The sequence below is a fragment of the Engraulis encrasicolus genome, chromosome 21, assembly GCF_034702125.1.
Source record: "Engraulis encrasicolus isolate BLACKSEA-1 chromosome 21, IST_EnEncr_1.0, whole genome shotgun sequence".
In the NCBI taxonomy this organism is placed as follows: Eukaryota; Metazoa; Chordata; class Actinopteri; order Clupeiformes; family Engraulidae; genus Engraulis; species Engraulis encrasicolus.
The window spans coordinates 3601338-3619939 of NC_085877.1; the positions used below are offsets into that span (position 1 = coordinate 3601338).

The 18602-nt window shown below is 42.4% G+C and overlaps 1 protein-coding gene across 1 annotated transcript; it reads left to right on the plus strand.

Annotated features, from left to right (window-relative positions):
- The first annotated feature begins 10071 nt into the window (after positions 1-10071).
- sat2a.1 (spermidine/spermine N1-acetyltransferase family member 2a, tandem duplicate 1) lies at positions 10072-15399 on the plus strand. Its single transcript, XM_063187210.1, has 6 exons — positions 10072-11569; positions 12038-12089; positions 12199-12282; positions 13102-13203; positions 13997-14037; positions 14515-15399. The coding sequence occupies exons 1-6, from the start codon at positions 11507-11509 to the stop codon at positions 14686-14688; spliced, it is 516 nt and encodes a 171-aa protein (XP_063043280.1). The 5' UTR covers positions 10072-11506; the 3' UTR covers positions 14689-15399.
- The last annotated feature ends 3203 nt before the right edge of the window (positions 15400-18602 follow it).

The window sequence follows — 18602 nt, forward strand, 5'->3', positions numbered from 1 at the left end:
GTTGAACGTAATAAAGTAAGTTGCCCTGCTGACTTCAGTTTGTAAGTTAACTCAACTTGAGAAAGCCTCGAGTGGAGTTACGCCTCGAGTTGAGCCAACTTACAAACTAAAGGCAACAGGGCAACTTACCTTTTTACGTTTAATCTGGCTTGCAATGTTTTACCCTGTAAGTGTTGTATTAACACTACATATTTAACTGTTTAGGGGTGCATTTCTCGAAACCATAGCTAACTACGCTTGCTTCTTTGTTGTGTGCAATGCCATTTTCCATTGGCAACTACCCAAGTTGCTAACTGGCTAACAACTATGCTTTCGAGAAATGCACCCCAGGCCAGGGAAAGTGTGTGAAAGTGTTGATTTGACACAGCAGGATACACTCTGTGTACAGTATGCATTGGTAGATTTCCCTTCCTCTGCAGTTCTCTGGTATTCTTCCCTTGTTGTCGACACTTCTGAAGGAGGCCAGCAGGACAGGAGCGCTCACCTGGCTGTTCTTGTTATTCTTCTTCCTCTTCACACGCCCATTCCGGTTATCAGACAAACACAAACGCTTGGACGTGCTGTGCAGTGTAGTGCAGGATCCCCCACTGGCTGAACACAAGCCAAACATACCTGAAGTTTACCCACGCACCACTTTGGGACACACTGTTCGTAAACATCTGATCGGAAAGAAGACGGAAGAGCAAATGAAGTGTTATTGATGCTATCGAGACCACACATGGATCACACAGTGTTTTTCCACCAAAATCCACTCAAATACACTCTTGGCCTAACAATTGCGTAACTGGGAATTGGTATTAGGGGAACTAATGGGGGCATTTTGAAGGTACTTTGGCTACCCGAAACCCTATGCGGTATACATAATGTCCATGGTTACCTGACCACCTCCCCTTCTCTGCTTCAGCAGTTGTGTGTACAATATTCACATCGCTTCTATTTTACTTCTACTACATTGCTTCTTGCTTCATTGTTTCTTCAGTTCTTCACTGTTTCAGATTGAGGAAGAGTCATCTAAAGAAATGAGAAGCAGAATCTTCCAGAATCCGTCAGTAGCCTATTCGTCAAAGTTCTGGTGTGTCACTCAGCCTCAAAGAAGTCATGTGGCGCTGATTGTCGACAAAAACACTCTGGTATTAATAGGCAACCCGTATGATGCGCATAACAGAAGCGAGATACAGTACCGGATAGAACTACTACTAATGAGGCTATAAATAGCTTGATTAATGAAACGCATGAGTGAGTGAGAGCATGTTACTGACTGTCCACACTTGTTCCACATTAGGGTGAGCAGCGAGGGGGGTGGTGGGGGTCATTAAAGGGCCTTATTGATGATTCCCAGAGCCCAATGAGCTGCAGTGAACAATGCAGCAGCAGAAAGGGCAAGCTCAAAAACATGCAGCAGCAGCATTCTGCTTACATAACAAACAGCACGCAATCTAACCATCTACACACATACTCTCTCTCTTTCTCTCTCTCTCTCTCTCTCTCTCTCTCTCTCTCTCTCGCTCTCTCTCTCTCGCTCTCTCTCTCTCACACACACACTCTCTCTCTCTGTCTGTCTGGACTGTGTGTACTTGTGTGTACAGAATTGGAATCTGTGTGTGTGTGCGTGCGTGTGTGTGTGTACGTGTACGTGTGTGTACGTGTGTGTGTGTGTGATGTTTTTGACAGGAAGCTAGTTAAGCGGGTTGATGACAAGCAAACAGGAAGGAGGATGACTTGCCTGTCTGAGACAGACCTAATGAGGGAGGAGAGTCTAGACCCCTCTGATATGTCTACACTACTGAACGGCACATTTTCTCACTTGTGTCATGAAGTATTTTTGGATATTTTAAGTTATCCCCCACCCACTCTACACCCCTCACTCGCCTCTCTGATGTGTTTTGTACTTTCATTACATTACATTACATTGCATCACATCACGTCACGTCACGTCACGTCACGTCACGTCACGTCACGTCACGTCACGTCACGTCACGTCACGTCACGTCACGTCACATCACATCACATCACATTAGACTTAGCAGACACCCTCTCGTATATGTCAAGTGACTTGCATGTAGGCCTACAAAATACACCTTTATGTCAAGTGACTTGACATCAACACCATGCAGTATAGTGTGTGGAGAATACAGGAAATGCATGACAAAGTTAATCCAAGTCAGTAGGAAGTCATGTTAATGTAACACTGTGTTGACCTAGTTGTCCTTTTCTATGTTCCATATTAGTTACCAATGATGACCAAAGTAATCTTCTCGAAGGTTGCTGCTGAATGGAATGGAATCCCAGCACGAAATGTAATAGATGTTTATCGATTTGGTCCAGAGTTCAGTGATGGCACATTTTGTTCCAGATATTGGTATCTGTTTTGATCCGTCAGGATATCAGATATACAGTATATGTGCCATATTAGAGAATCCAGACTTATACCTATAAATAGGCTAAGCAGCCAATGCCTTTTGATGACAAGTAGCCGTACATGTACTGAACCGCACATTTCATCAATCTTAAGAGAAAACAAATGATCACCTTTAAAGGGACACTGTGTGAGATTTTTAGTTGTTTATTTCCAGAATTCATGCTGCCCATTCACTAATGGTACCTTTTTCATGAATACTTACCACCAGCATCAAATTCTAAGTATTCATTATGACTGGAAAAATTGTACTTTTCATACATGAAAAAGGGGATCTTCTCTATGGTCCGCCATTTTGAATTTCCAAAAATAGCCATTTTTAGCTGCAAAAATGACTGTACTTGGACCATACAAGAAAATATTTGTTTAATACTTAGTAAACTTCATGTGAAGATCAAATTTGGCAATAGGCAGCCCAGTTTCAATGAGCAGCATAGTTGCAGTACCTTTTTTGACCATTTGCTGCACAGTGTCCCTTTAAACTTTTCAACCGGTTAAATCTGTCAGGGTAACATAGACAAGAGGTACACTTACCGGTACACTGTTTATGTTACAATGTAGGCCTACACATTTAATGTAATGCAATACATATTTAATCTAGTCCAACAAGTGCAGTAGACCTATATGACAGGCCCCCTACACCACTGACAATCTGCCAAATGCAAAGTAGACTTGCACTGGTAAAATAAAATAGTAGCCATTTTTATCCTCGAAGGCCTAAAAACAAGCCCTTTTTGGTGACAATCTGTTAGGCCTAAATGTGTGTAAATGAGGAATCAAGGAAACGTAATCAGCATTAGTTTCTATGGCCATCCATCACTCTAATGGTATCAGGGATGGGGCTGAGAGTGAGATGAGAAGCGATGGCAGTGTGTGGATTGGGCTTTATGGGATGAATAGGTGATTCACACCTGCTCCACCCCACATCATCAGGGCCAGTTTTCACCATGTTTAATAACTCGTATTATCATTTAGCCTTCACTCACTACCATGACACAATGTATTATGTATGATAGCCTATAATGTATATTATATTAGAATGTATGATAGCCTAACTATTACTAGGGACACTGTGCAGGAAATGGTCAAAAAAGGTACTGCAACTATTCTGCTCATTGAAACCGGGCTGCCTATTGCCAAATTTGATCTTTACACGAAAGTTTACTAAGTAATAAACAAATGTTTCCTAGTATGATCCAAGTAGTCATTTTTTTCCGCTAAAAATGGCTATTTTTGGAAATTCAAAATGGCGGACCATGGAAAAGATCCCCATTTTCATGTATGAAAAGTGCAATTTTTCCAGTCATAATGAATACTTAGAGTTTGATGGTGGTGGTAAGTATTCATGAAAAAGGTAACATTAGTGAATGGGAGGCCTGAATTCTTGAAAATAAACAACTAAAAATCTCACACAGTGTCCCTTCAAATAATATATATTGCTCTACAGATTATACAGTATAGGCTATATAGCCTAGGCCTATAGTACTGTATACTGTGTATATGGGATAGGCTATTATTTGAGTAGGCTTATGTATGCAAAACTGCACCCTACAGGTGAACATATAGCTACACTTACACTGCAGCTCTTACAGTAGGGCCTAGCACTTACAGTAAACAGTAGGCATGTATTCCACAGTAGGCCTACTTCCCCAGGATACTCCTTAACGTCAACTCCTTTTAAGTGTCAAAGCAGCATTCTGAAGAAGAGAGAAACTGAATGTGATTGTTTTCAGAAAGCCTACGCAAGAAGTCACTGAATCCACAAAATGACAACGGGGGGGGGATTTGCCGCTATGTGTCATCTCGGCCCAGGTCATCCGCTTTATTGTTTTGTTCTTCGCAAAGGCAGTCTGTCAGTTTCTTTATTCAGTGGAAGCAATGACGATTACAAACTTTACTGTAAAGGGGATACATAAGGCTATGACACAATGCCTCTTAAAGCATGTGAATTAATGGTCCACTGAGTGTTTTAATCATAGGCCTACACACATGCATAGGAACAAGGCCCACTAATAGATGTAGGTTTACTTTCATTTAAACATAAAAACATCCAAGGCATGCACCATCTTGTCTGCATGGTTGCCTGTTCAAGGAAAATTTCATTGGGCTATTTTCTTTACAAACACTTTTGTTTGTTTTCAGAATTTTGTAAACAAGGGGTTAGACGTCATCTGAAATACATGCAGGTGCACAGAAAAATGTCCGTAGGGCCCAAAACACTTTGGTCAAAACATTTCCCTCGCGCTCGAGGTCACGGTATAGGTCACGTAGGCAAAAAAAAAGTTCAGATTAGTTTCCATCCTCAACACATTTCCCGAGCTATTCTAAATGACAACTACAAGCCTTCTCTGAAATGAAATAAACAAACAAGGCTACGTTCTAAAAAGTAAAAAGAAACGGGAGGGGGGATGATTTGACTAACTTCACTTCTTATCCACTTAGCAGAATGATCCAACACAATGTAGGTCCCGCGTGACTAACCATTGCGTCTGGGACACCGTGAAAGTAAACGCCGCTCATTTCCTCGTGCTGATAATGACAGCTTCGTAACGCGGCTCATTCCCTAATAAGGAAAACCAGACCGGATTGTTAGGAGAATGGGTGAGACAGCACGAGGGAGGGGTGAACACTCTTGCGGCTGAGTTGCGTCAGGCGGTGAAGATGAACACATTTCGTCTTGATTCATTTATCAGATATGCGCAAACGGCGTCCACCACTCTGTAACTTAGTTATTCATTTGTGGCCTGCATTTCTCATATGAAAAGATCGTTTTAGCTGACATGGACATGGCAGCTATCCAAGTGAAAGTTTTCATGTCAGGACGTTCGTATATCCCATTGCAATATTTCATGGAGGACAACTCCACACCGTGTGTGCTTTGCGCGCCAGCTGGCAAAACGTATTTGGGGGCGAAGGGGGAAACTCAAGCTAAACTTCGAAATGTAAACAGAGAACACTAGATATCCAACTGGTTTACTGCTTTGAAAACGCAAAATTGGGCCCATTACAGTGTATGGTTGGGGGCCCTTACAGATGACTTTGTCCGGGGACATCCCAAACCTGTCAGTGGTGCTGCTGTATAGTGGTTAGGCTATTCAATATTGGCTACTGTATATTCAAGCTGTTGTACAAAATGAACAAATTAATCTGTGGAATGTTTTTTCAGCCCTTCCTAAGGTACTAAGTTGAGGCACAGACAGTGCTTACACAAAAGCTTCACTAGATTTAAACCACCCCTGACCAAATTGCCACTGACTTATCCCTTATGATGTATTTCCATATCTTCAATATCCCATGCTGCAGTTGTATAGCAAATATTAGTTGCAACCTGTCCACTGCAAGCATGCATCCCAAGGGATTGTAAATTTGTCATTTTGCCCACAGAGAAGAGAAAGAGTTTTTTTGTATTACATATCTTATTTAAATTAGTAGATTGTGCAGAATTTCAATGTATGTTATAACACAATAAGAAAGGAAATATTTCAACAGTACACATTTGTGATTGTCTTTTTCTTATGGCCTGCACTGAAACCTACACGCAGCGGATTTTGCTTGTGTTGATCAGTTAGTATGCCTAATGTATACAGTCTTTCCGTAGTGAACTGTTCTTCTCATACATAGGCTAACATGCTTTTTGTTATGTGAATTGGAGACTTAGAGAGTCGACAATAACACTCAGCTCAATTTCAGTAAGGACAATGTACAATTAAAACATAAATATTGCCATTCCATGCATTGTACAGTAGTTAATCTTAGACTAATTTACATCTGCAGTCCCTCAGTCAGTTAGTGTTGAAATAATGCCATAAATGTACATTACAGAATGATTTGATCGGATAGATCATTAGAGGGGTGCAGAAGCCACGTCTACTGTCACCTCCCTCTGCTTGTGGTCTAGACCAGGGCTTCCTAAACTTTAGCATGACAAGGCCCCCCTTACATGGGTCGTGCCACACTATTTTTCTGTGCATCTCATTTCACAACCATAGTCTATTAGTCAGTGCTCAAATGGGGTATATAAAATAACAATAATAGTAGTAATGTTCAGAGATGCAATAGATAATTATAATGCAGTTCTTAAATAATGGGAATAGTTATTGGTTTATTTTTTTGTTTATTTTTGTGTACATTATTCATTTAATTGATTCAAATATTTGTTTGCTATACTTTTCCTGCCAACCTGCAGCGGCCCCCCTAGCACCGCCTCCGCGACCCCCAGGGGTCCCCGGACCCCACTTTGAAACCCACTGCTGCTACTGCTACTGCTGCTGCTGCTGCTGCTGCTGCGTGTTGTCTGGCTGCAAATCACAGCACACAGCTGGTTACGTCACAGTCTAAACAGGAAGAGGAGGCCGTTTCCTGTACTGTGGGCTCTGAGAGCAGATAACTGTTTTAACACATCACGTCATCCTGCTGTGTGTGCTGAAGAAGGGGAACTCATGGACTCTTGTACGCAGGGGCTGCAGCTCAACCTTTGTGCCGCTCAGTGCTCACCATACAAACAGTTGCATGCAGTCACCACTGGTTGCAACATACAACACAGTGCCTGTGGAAGCCGGAGTCATGTGGATTCTGTCGGGAGCTGTTTGGAGTGAATCAGTCTGGCCCTTCCTTTAAAAGAAAAGTTTTTGTCTTTATTGCGTGATAGGACAGTGATGATATTGACAGGAAGTGAGGGGGGAGAGAGACGGGGAAGGGTCGGCAAATGACCTGGGCCGGGACCTCAAACCCGCGTCGCCGGAGTAGCAGTCGAGTGCCCAGCTGGTTGAGCCACGGCTGGGCCAATCTGGCCCTTCCAAGTTGATGACACACTACGTATGTTTTAGTGTCAGAATGATTTGGGACTGCAACAGAACTTAGGTGTATTCCATAAAGCATGCTAAGTCATTTAACTCAGTAAGTTAATTCGAAATGATTGAAAGTGCACTATGTACCATATTTGTCTTTCCAGGAGACAATTTCTATTAGATTAAATGTACTGCTGTGCCTAAGTTAGACTTGCTGTGTTTGCCTCTGAGCTGTGCAGCTACTTGGAAGCAGAAACATTCCATACATCTTCAATAACACAGGCACAAACCATCATCTGTATTATTTCACTGCTCGCAGAGCCTATAACCTTACAGTCACCAAAATTGTAATGACCATTTCTTAATCTGTTACATAAAGGCTCTCTGTAATGTCATAGCAATGTTGTTATGATGTAGTTTGGTGTTTTCCGCAGTGAGTGCATAGGCCTGTGGACTGGGCCATCTGCAGTAAGAGGCAGCGCAGAACTCTGAATAACAAATTAGCTGTCTAAACAGCCATTTCTAGTCACGCCATCATAGAATGCAAGATTTAATTGAATATCAATACGATCTTGAATCATCCTAACTTTTCTGTAACTAATGATGGCCATGAACACACCTGCCCTGAGACAAATCACACACAACCCCTTCAATGACCTCTGACAGTGCCTGGACCATCTTCCTTTTTCACCGTATCTGAGCGGCATGGGAAGTGTGGTCAATGTTGCAAGACCTGTTGCATGTCAATGTGTGGTCAATGTTGGAAGGTTTGTGGCTGACCCAATCAACTCAACTGAATAGGACGAGTCAGTGTGGTGTAGTTAGTAGTTAGTTAGTCAGTGTAGTGGTCAGTCTTCGGTGTACTGTCTTCTGTGTAGTTCTGGGTCTCCATGGACATGCAAGCCCATCTGTGGTCAGTTATCTTAGCAAATGGGTGGGGAACCTATGGCCTGAGGGCCGTTTATGGCCTGTAAGCCATTCCATTTGGCCCCCGATATAATTTTAATGTTATGCAGTTTCACATGAAATATGACATGTTTGTTAAAGCAATCTTTGAAATTACATTTGCAATACAATAAAGTTATATTTCAAGGGGACCTGGTGAAGGTGGGGTCTATTGTAAAGGTCTTCAATATATTGTACTGTAGGCCTAAAGTGCAGGGGGAAATCCTGATTTGTGTTCATATACGGCCCTTAGAGGACTTTATAAAACTTGAAGTGGCCCTTCGAATGAAAAAGGTTTCTCACCCCTGCCTTAGCACATTGCGCCACAGCCCCCCTGTCTTTGATGTGCTTTTTTTAGTCTGCAAACTGCAAAGACTTATGGGCTGTTACAACACCCAGTGTTTCATGTAGTGTGGGTGCTGTTGGGTGTAAAATGCTTTCCTCTCACAGCCTCCAAATGCTCTAGACTTCCCTGCATCCAGTCTTGCGTAAGCATGACATTCAAATGGGTAGGCTCTTTTCAGTACTGTACTAGTAATTTCCTTGGTGCAACAAAAGCATTGCTATAGTGTATTGATAGGGTACAGCAGAACCATACACAGCGGATACACACCCTCTTACACATCCATAGCCAGTACATGAATCCAAATCCTTGCACTGTGAGCGAGTCTTTTTTTTACCTGAAAGCTGACGACTGTTGCTTTTTTAGGGAGGACTGTAGCATGTATTAGGCCCTGTGCATACGCTGTCTCTGTGGACTCACTTGCACCTCTGTATTTTTAAAGCACCTAGCTTCCTCTAGCCTTCAATAACACCAGGGCAGCAGCGCACCATGGGCCCTCTGTACACAAGCTGTCTTTATGGGGCCCTTCTCTTAACTATCAAATCTGTACATGTCCTTACATGTTTGCGTAGTGAACTGTCCATGACTGTATGTACAATCTATGCTCCATACCCATGTTTAGTGAGTGCGCTCTTGTTTGTTGAAAGCTATCAAAGGCTACTTTTCTTTGTAAAGCACGAGTAACACAATTTGGGCACGGTATACAAGCTGCCTTCTGACTATGGACTTTACAGTGAATGTAATGCCACCGGAGGCCTTGGCAGAACTTCACTTCGGACCCAGTATACTGTCGGCTGCAGGCATAGCCTACTAGCATGCTATGTAGGGCCCCTTTCTTTCTACATTGCTGATTTACCCAAGTGCCCAGGGCCTCTATGCCTATTGCAGCTGTGGATAGTCAATCCTTCTTTGCAGACACTTCATCACTCCTACCCCTGAAATGGGGACAAACATACATGCCCCTGGTGTGTGTGTGTGTGTGTGTGTGTGTGTGTGCAGGGCCCTCTAAGCTGGCGATGCGAGGTTTGGGGGCTGACCGCCCAAATCTGCCATCACACAAAAAGCCCCAAAGGCTAAAAATAGCACTTGACTTTTCAGAAAAGTAAGCTTTTCCACGTCCAGACCGTTATTGCTTTCCTAAGTGTCGGTTGAGAAGTCGTTAATAAGGTCAGTTACATAACGGTTCTTTGGGTTTTTATGGTGTCCTTTCAGTCCAGGCACACCACCAAGTACAGCAGGAGTTTTACGATGATGACGACCGATGATGATGCTGATGGCGGGGGCAGTGCGTAAAGGCAATGACTTTGGTGTTAAAGTGTCTGAGAGCATGGTGTCAGCAGTTCTGTGGGCTATTTTTGGCTGAATACTGTAGTTTCATACACTTTGTCCTGACATATAATTGCCACAAAAATATCACAACCCGGAATTTCACATATGAATGTGTTTCTTGAACAGGATTTTTCAAAATCCTTCAATTTAAAATTACCCAGAAATGTAATTGGATATTCTATGTTTTTGTAAAGAGGTCTACAGCATCTTTACGCATAACAAAATATAGCCCTACTGCTTATTTAGGCCTATAGGCTATAGGCTATATTAAGGCCTCATGGCTTGCCTTTTACTTAGGCCTATACAGTATTATGAAAGGAGTAAGCTGTAAAACTTTATCATCACCCAGCTCCTTTGAACTTCACCTTTTAAATGTTCCTCATTACATATAAAAATGTGATCCGCGGTTTAGGTGTAGCCTTTAGTTAACGTGCTGTTTTATTGATCTCAGCATGTGAGGTCTTTTTCCACAAAAATATGCCAATCAAACCACTGTGTAAACCAGTGTGCGCACAACTCGTGTCGTGCGCACGCGTCATCAGCGGCTCGAGGGATGCTGATGGAAACCGTTGGGAGACTTGGCTGTTTGCTCTGAGGAAAGGGGTCCGTTAGTCAGACCAGACGTCTCCTTGGCTGAATCGAGCTATTTTTAAACCCAGTGTTTTTGGGGGCAGAGCAGGCAATAACGGTATCAAGTGTCTGTGTAGCCTATGACTCCCCCACCAACCCCACCCAATGTCCAGAGTCTAATAATAGCAGGAGTCCTCTATTTCTGTATGGGTGTAAAGAATGGGATGACGGTTATTTCAGCTGCAAGCGTTCATCTTACATCAGCTGCTCGAGACTGCTTACTTACTGTATTATGAATAATGTATGCACAGTGCTGTCCATCATGTGTTCTCAAGCTGCGCAATATGATTTTCATGATTGACAATATAGGCCTACTCCATCCTGGAGGACATCAAATCACAAATAGCCATGAAGTTTCTATGAACACCAGAGTAGCCTATATCGGAAAAACAAACTGGCATGTGCCCTACATGTTCTAAAATCGCTGAGAATATGATTTACAAGGTCAGAGGGCGACTTTTTACATTTGTATTTACGAGTTATTTCTGGCGTCGGCGCAGTTGGTAGCCCACCAAGCAGTGGGCCAGTGTGCGTCATTAAGTTTCTTCTCATGGAAAAAAGGCAGCAAGGAGCACCGTCTGAGTGGACCCATGTGTGATGTGTCAGCGCACAACACACACAGAAGGGGCTCGTTGAGTCAGAAAGAATCAATATTCTCTACAGCCACCCGCGCGCCACTGAGAGCAATTTGCTGAGACGGACAAAAATAATATAATAAAATATTATCCATACTTGGCACTTATTTTGCACGTTGGGCACTAATAGCCTACGTCAATAAACTACCCGTCTCAATGTAGTTGATCGTTGTTGTTTTTCTTTAATGCTCCAGAGTTTATGAAGACTGAGAAAATGAGTTTTTCCAGCGGTGGCCACAACACACGGGGCTGGCGCTATTTCCTTGAACGCAAGTCCACCGTCGTTTGTAATGCCAACGTGATGTAAACCGTTGGAGTGTCAGATACGCTCATTCACATACGTTCATACTTCCCGTTCACCGCCATAATCTTGGAACAAAGGGTTATACACACTGCTGCGTGCTAACATCTGGGTGACAACATGGACTTCACCATCCACGCGGCATCGCTCGAGGACTGTAAAGACATCTCGCGGATGATCTTGGTAAGATGCACCAGGAAACGGCACGAGGCCCTCGCTCGCGCACGTGTTGTCGAATCGAGGCATGAATGACACAGCACCGCTTTGAAATTTACATAGAGCTGCATCACGGTCATTTGCGCTGAAATATCATCTGGCATAAAAGCACTAGAGCCTACCTCGAAGTAAACATGATCCGCCTCAAGTGTGTAGCATGGCCAGTTTTACACGTTAGCCCGAAAGTCATGGCATGTTTGTTGTAGACTGAGAACACTTTGCTTGTAACCTCCCATGTCAACATGACATTTGACGTAGGCTTGATCATCAATCCTGATGCGTGCAGAGCATGGTGGAAACTTTGTAACGTGTCCGTTTGATGTGCTATACATTAGATGAAGTTGGGACAAAATGTAGCAGAAATGTGAACAGGGTACAACAAATAAGCCGTGCGTAAATAATTTCAACCAGTTTCGTTGGGTGTTGTTTCCACAGGAATTGGCCGAATATGAGAAGGTGTCAGATCAAGTGAAAATTACACAAAGAGGTAAAAAAAAATGTCCATGGGGGATTTCTGTATAATAATTTATCAATAATCCCAAATAATACCTAATATCTTCTGACACTCATTCTTTTTTTTTTTTTAATCATTGTAGACCTTGAGCAAGATGGTTTCTCCAAAAATCCCTTCTTCCATGGAATCATTGCGGAGGTGCCTGAACAGCATAGGAGCAAAGATGGTGAGGGGGCTGGTCATCTTCTAACCACTGTTATTGTCCTCTTGTCTGTCACAGGTCAACGTGCTTGCAGTCTACATACAAGCTTTAAACATGTCAGATCTTGAATGAAGGGATTATAATCTTTCTGTTGTGTAAGGCACTACCAGGACATCAAATACATTGCACAGACATCGCACCAGAATCCATGGATTATGTAACTCACCTATTACAGTTAAATGTCCTTATCAAGGAACTAGAGCTAATGCCTGTACACTGAGATAGCCCTGCTGTCATTATGGAAGGCATTGAGTGCAAAGGGTGTCAACATGACGCAGAATAAGGTGATGCAGAATTGCAAAATATTTGTGCAAAGACATACCCTAGTATACTCAGAACAAGTACTGTAGCAAACCTCTGAATAGTTGTGGCTTGGTCTTAATCCCCTGGTGACATAAAATCACATACATTTATTTAGGTTAGATACCTCCCACTCCCTCCCTATTTGTTGGTGTGTAGTTTTGCCAGTGTGAGGCCGTAAGTGCACCCCTTTGTCATTGTGCATTAGTGTTGGTCACGTATCCTGCAGCAATTTTTATATTAGGTCAAGAGACTGCAAGCATACGCCGCACTTATGGCATGTGTGTATGGGCAGATGGTTTGGATAAAGGGGCTAGTGGCTTGAAAGTACAAGTAGCTACTCCTACAGTTTCTGGTGATTTATCATTCTTAGGATGGGTTAATACAAAATCAGTGGATGTAATCATTGTGTGTGTGTGTGTGTGTGTGTGTGTGTGTGTGTGTGTGTGTGTGTGTGTGTGTGTGTGTGTGTGTGTGTGTCAGGTCACACCAAGATTGGCTATGCGCTCTACTTCTACACGTACAGTTCGTGGAAAGGCAGGGCGGTGTACATGGAGGACCTGTACGTCATGCCAGAGTACAGGGGTCAGTATGCTGTAGATCCAGGGGGCCCGTCTGGCCAGCCCAGCTGGCGGAGCATTCGAAGGGGAAAACAGGCAGCTTCAAATAAAAGGCAGTGAATGGCAACTAAAGGAGAACGTCACCGGAGCATCTTCAGATGTGGATATTTGACTGTTTTATTGGGCAAGTGCCAAGACTCTCACGTTCGCCCGTTCTCATATCTTCTGTCTTCAACGTTTGTCCATACTGATTTATCCATAGCGTTCACCTATGTGGGATATATCCCTCGCGAACCATAGCCGGCACTTGCGCAATGTCATAACTGTCCTGTACAATATGACCTGTGAGTAACTTTTGGATGCACTGTAAGGATGATAAATAAGTGTTGATATGCCTCTGCTAACAGCTGCCATTCACTGCCATTCATTTCAAGCTGCCTGTTTCCCCTCTGAATGCTCCGCCCACTGGCCATGGCCACAATTCTATTTACATGATTCACATCAGTCAAATGCATCCTTGGTGCCCTTAAGTGCCATTTGTTCTTTGATTTTGTTCACACATATATTAGCCATCTGTAGGCTATTTATGACTTTTATAGTGTCATGGCTACATAGCAGCTGTTTTAGGATGGCAAGAATAATACAAAATTGTATGTAATGCATGTACTTAAGACTCTTAAAATCAAATTACTAAATCAAGACAAGTTAAATGGAAGCTGTGTTATTGAGTGCTATGCATATTACACACACATATTGCTGTGCTAGTGTTAATAACTATAAAGTGATGTAAATGTGATTATGTGGTGTTTTCTATGCAGGCAAAGGCATTGGGAAGGCGTTGATGAGTAAGGTTGCTCAGGTGGGTACTATTGTTGTTGCTACACTTGATGTACATCTTAATAACATACTACATACTGCATACTTGAATTGAAATTGATACTACTTACAGCATAGTTATTGCCATGTTGTGGTGTCATTAAATGGTAATTAACCCATTTACGCCTGGTGCTGCGTATGCACAGCATTAACCCAGGCACCTGCAGCTGCATGGCCGCTGCATTCAGACTTTTAATATCTGAGGTTTAAAAAAAAAAAAAAATACTGTTAATGTTAATGTTAGAGTTGAATGAACACATTGTAATGCAAGTTAAGGGTCCTAGCTTTTAAAAAGGCAACTTATTTCATGTTTTATGTGCTTCGGAGGCTGAGATGTTTAGGATTGTATAGGTGGAGGGCAGCTTTTCCCAAACAGGGCTTAGGCCTTCAGAAGCCATTTTCTTTTTGTTGGTGCCTTAGGCTTAAATGGGTTAACACCTTCTCTGTGTCTGTTATACAGCTGGGTCTGGCTGCAGGGTGCACTCAGCTGAACTTCGCCGTGCTTGACTGGAACAAGTCGTCTCTGGACTTCTACGTGAGCCAGGGCTGTTTCGACGTCACGGCCGACCTGGGCTACCACTGCATGCGCTGCGAGGGAGAGAAGCTGGAGAAACTGGCTCAGGGGGATTCGTAAAAGAAACAAAGGCATCAAGTGGTGCAATTGCAACCTGTCCAATGCACACATACAGTACAGGCACAAGTGTAAAACCAATGATTACATTCTATGGCCACAGTATGGCTCAACAGATTTGAAGTGTTTTCAACTGCTTGCTCTGCAACTGGAAGAAAACCTCTTGGTTGTAATTTACTAATCAGAAATGCCCACTTGGTATCATTTTCCAATCAGGAAATCTGTTTTTTCAACTGTGGAAAGTTGAAAATGCTTCAAATTTGTTTAGCTGAATAGAGTGGAAAATTGATGTCCTTTCTAATATACAGTAATTGCAAGTATAAGAAAGCGGGTATCACGCCAGTAACTCCAGACTTGCTGGGTACTTCAGTTTCGAAAGTAGTAATCCAACAATCAAAGGAGGGAAACTCACACACCACAACTGTGTGAGTTCCACTTCATGGACTGTTGCTTTGCATACATGCACATAGACTTCCTGTCTGAGGTACCCCAACAACCCATTTTCGCCCTTTTTGACCCTTCCAAGGGTCCGTCCAATCCAATCCCAGACAGGGGCTATTAGCCTTGAAGTGTAGAAAAGGGTGCTGATGGCAAAACACTTAAAAAAGCTTTATGCTATCTGTTCCTATTCTGCACATACAGTAAAAAAGCAAGACTTCTATCACAGCATTCAATGGCTGTCTCCCAATGTCCAGTGTTCTAGCCTTGCCAGGACGTGAAAAGCCCAGTGATTGGATACTCTTTGGTGAACTCCGCAAAGTATCCAATCACTGGGCGTTTCACATCCTAGCAAGGCTAGAACACTGGACATTGGGAAACAGCCACTGTCTGAACTGACACACAACCACAGACAAAGTCCTATCAGGCAGAGAGGAAAAGGAAGGGGTCGTATATTACTGGTGCTTTTCAGAGATAAACCATCCTTATTCAGCAACTTATACTACCAGTGTATCTTTATGGTCTAAAGTTCTCCACGCCCAATAACTGGAAAAAGTCAACGATTCATTATGTACAAAGGTGGGCAAACATCCTTGAGAAAGCAAACAGCTTTGAGAAACTGCTGTCATATGTCCCCTCTGTCTGTGTTTATGGCACAGGTGATTTATTAAGTAGCTCATCTGGCTTAATGAAGAGTTGTGCCCATTTGGATCATCTAGTTCAGAGAAATGTTTAGAACTGATATGTGGCATTACTCTCTGAAACCACGCGTGATTATTTTATATACAGGTACTGTTATTGAATACACATTTTGAATCATACCACAGCAAATGCAGAAGGGTTTTTTTGGCTGGGATAGAAACCAAAGATCTAAAAAATATTGCTACAAAGACAGATAGAGTATGATAAGCAGTTCTGCGTATCGAGCATTCACAGCCATCCCAATGGCTAAAACTTGTGGAAATTACATAACGGTATTTCCTTTACAGGTGAATTGGCGTCGTGCTGTGAATCAAACCGTTTTTCCTGTGAATTCCTTGATGTGGTGTGGTACTTCTAGTGAGTCCGAGTGGAGAAGTGCTGCTTACTTGAAATGGCGATGTTGTGTGAAGCACAAATAACTGTGGTATGCAGTGCACATAGAGTGCTGTACAGGGTCTCCACGGCTAGTCCACAGGGAACTAACTCAGAGTTTAGTGAAACAACTTGCTGCTGTAAAATATTAAGAGACAGGTAACACAGTGCAGAAGGGTGATGTATAGATGCACAGTGTACAGTACATACAGACAAACACTGCCTTGTTTCCAACAGATTTTTGCCATGCTCTGTGAGGGGAGATGCAAAGAAAATGTGTAGATGTGCAAAGCATAGAATTGTATGACGTACTTTTGAGGAAGATGGATGTAATATAATGTTGCAAGTTAATATGAGACAGAAAATGACACGTATTTCTGACACTATAAAGTCACAGGTTTGTGTGAGGTCAAAACTGACAATTCTGCGAGAAATTTGCTGGCACAAGGTCAGAAGATGTACTGTAGGTGGTGCAATGCAGGATAGATTTACTGTTCTAGAGAAAGGCTCTCTTTTCTCAAAAAAAGAAAGATGAACAACTTGTCTAAATAGTTTGGAGATTAGCCCAAAAATGAATTGTTCATTGTCTGACTGCGTTTGCTGTCATTCCAGGTGCTTACTCCCTATGAGAAATGCATCGGTGGGCAACCATTCCAACAATAACTGCATATTGTGTTTTGACTAAGTGATTTTAAGTGATAACTTAGAAGGTGTGGGATTTTAATTCAGCGCTGTATCAGCCACACAGGCGTGGCAAGTGCTGTACATCTAAACTTTTGAATTCCAACTTGGTGTCTGAAACAGCTTTCACTCTTTGTAAAATGTGATATTACATCCAATAATACCAAGATATACCATTTTCAAGTCTTGCAGATCTTGACCTCCTTAGTTTGCTGACGCGCACACATTTTTGTCAAAACACAAGGTGACGTGCAGCAAAGTAAACATGACCCTGTCTCATTTTTCCCAAACACTTTGCTGGCATCAAGTTTCAAATAGTTCTACCATTTTCCTAAAACAGTACAGTCTCGCAGTTTCAACATCCGACGTTCTGACTTTGTGCAGCTAAGGCTATAGGCTTACAGTGTGTTCCCAACTTCCCACGGATCATCACATTTTGCTTCTATTTACATTTTGTGCTGCGTGCCAGACTTCTCTTGGAAACATGGCTGTGTTGTCACTATTGGATTAAGTGCGGTGTTGGTCCTGGTTGACTTTGCTTTTTCAGCAGATCTGTTTTCTTTTTCATATATATACAGTAGTTTCAAATTCCAAGTCCAGGTGGGCTTAAATGCAGAAAATATTACTGTTTAGCAAATGAAAGCACAAACATTTACTGGATATCGTGTCCTTTCCAAAACGTAACCGAAAAAATATCCCTTCATATTCATTGGCCTTATGTGTATGATTACCTACATGTAGTGTGGTTGTTTATATGCACTTGGTTTGCATACTACTCCGGAGGCCAGCATATTCAATACAATATAGGTGGTGTAGTGTGATTAGTCCAGATACCATAACTTCAGAGGAAGTGGTTAACCTAGGTAGTTTCATTCACGAGTCGTGTTTGTGTATTAGGCCACTTATCAGTTGTTCAGAGTTAACAAATCCTGTAAGTGGCTAAACACGCTTTATTGAATACCTGCCCACCACCTGGTAGGAGTACTTCTGAAAAAGACACTCTGTTAAAAAAAATGCAATAGAATAACCGTGAAAACTTGAATAAGGGTGCGAGTTATTTTCAGAAGCATCACAGACTGTGTCTACGCAAGTACAACTGCGTCACCAAGGTGCTATGTAAAAAAAAAACCCACACAGACACACACACACAGCAAAACCTCTCAACAGTATGTACACTGTGTAGACGCAGTTGAATCCCTTGAGTCAAGTGTAACATGTATCAGTTGTGGAATGTGACCTCTGTGTAATCCTCTGCTGTCGTCCTTCCTCTTCTCACCAAGCCCCTGACTCCTCTATAGTCCCCTCAGCACTCCCTGGTGGTGTGTCTGTGAAGGTTCCCAGTCATCAAGGTCATATGACATTACATTACATTAGGGCTGTTACGATACACTCAAATTCCGATTCAGTTCGTGTCACGATTTTTGACCTACAGTGCGTTTCGATGCACCCCATGATTCATGATTTCTGAAATGTATCTCATTTTAGGCTTGGAAGCACCATCACATGGAATCATATGGCTGTTTTCTGGACTGAAGGATTAAACTTTGAAAGGGCGTATGACGCTACTGCCTCCTCCTTACATCACAATACAGTATCGTGACTGAGTATTGCGATTTATCGTTTGATCCAATACCGTTACAGCTCTACTTTACATTACATTACACAGTTGACTTCTTTTTTATTATTATTCACAGAGTTTAGCATTAAGCAACTGGACTTGTTTG

Coding starts and splice junctions, on each gene's coding strand:
- sat2a.1 (XM_063187210.1), top strand. CDS start 11,507: ATGGACTTCACCATCCACGCGGCATCGCTCGAGGACTGTAAAGACATC. Junction 12,090..12,198: donor AGTGAAAATTACACAAAGAG/GTAAAAAAAAAT, acceptor TAATCATTGTAG/ACCTTGAGCAAGATGGTTTC. Junction 13,204..13,996: donor CGTCATGCCAGAGTACAGGG/GTCAGTATGCTG, acceptor TTTTCTATGCAG/GCAAAGGCATTGGGAAGGCG.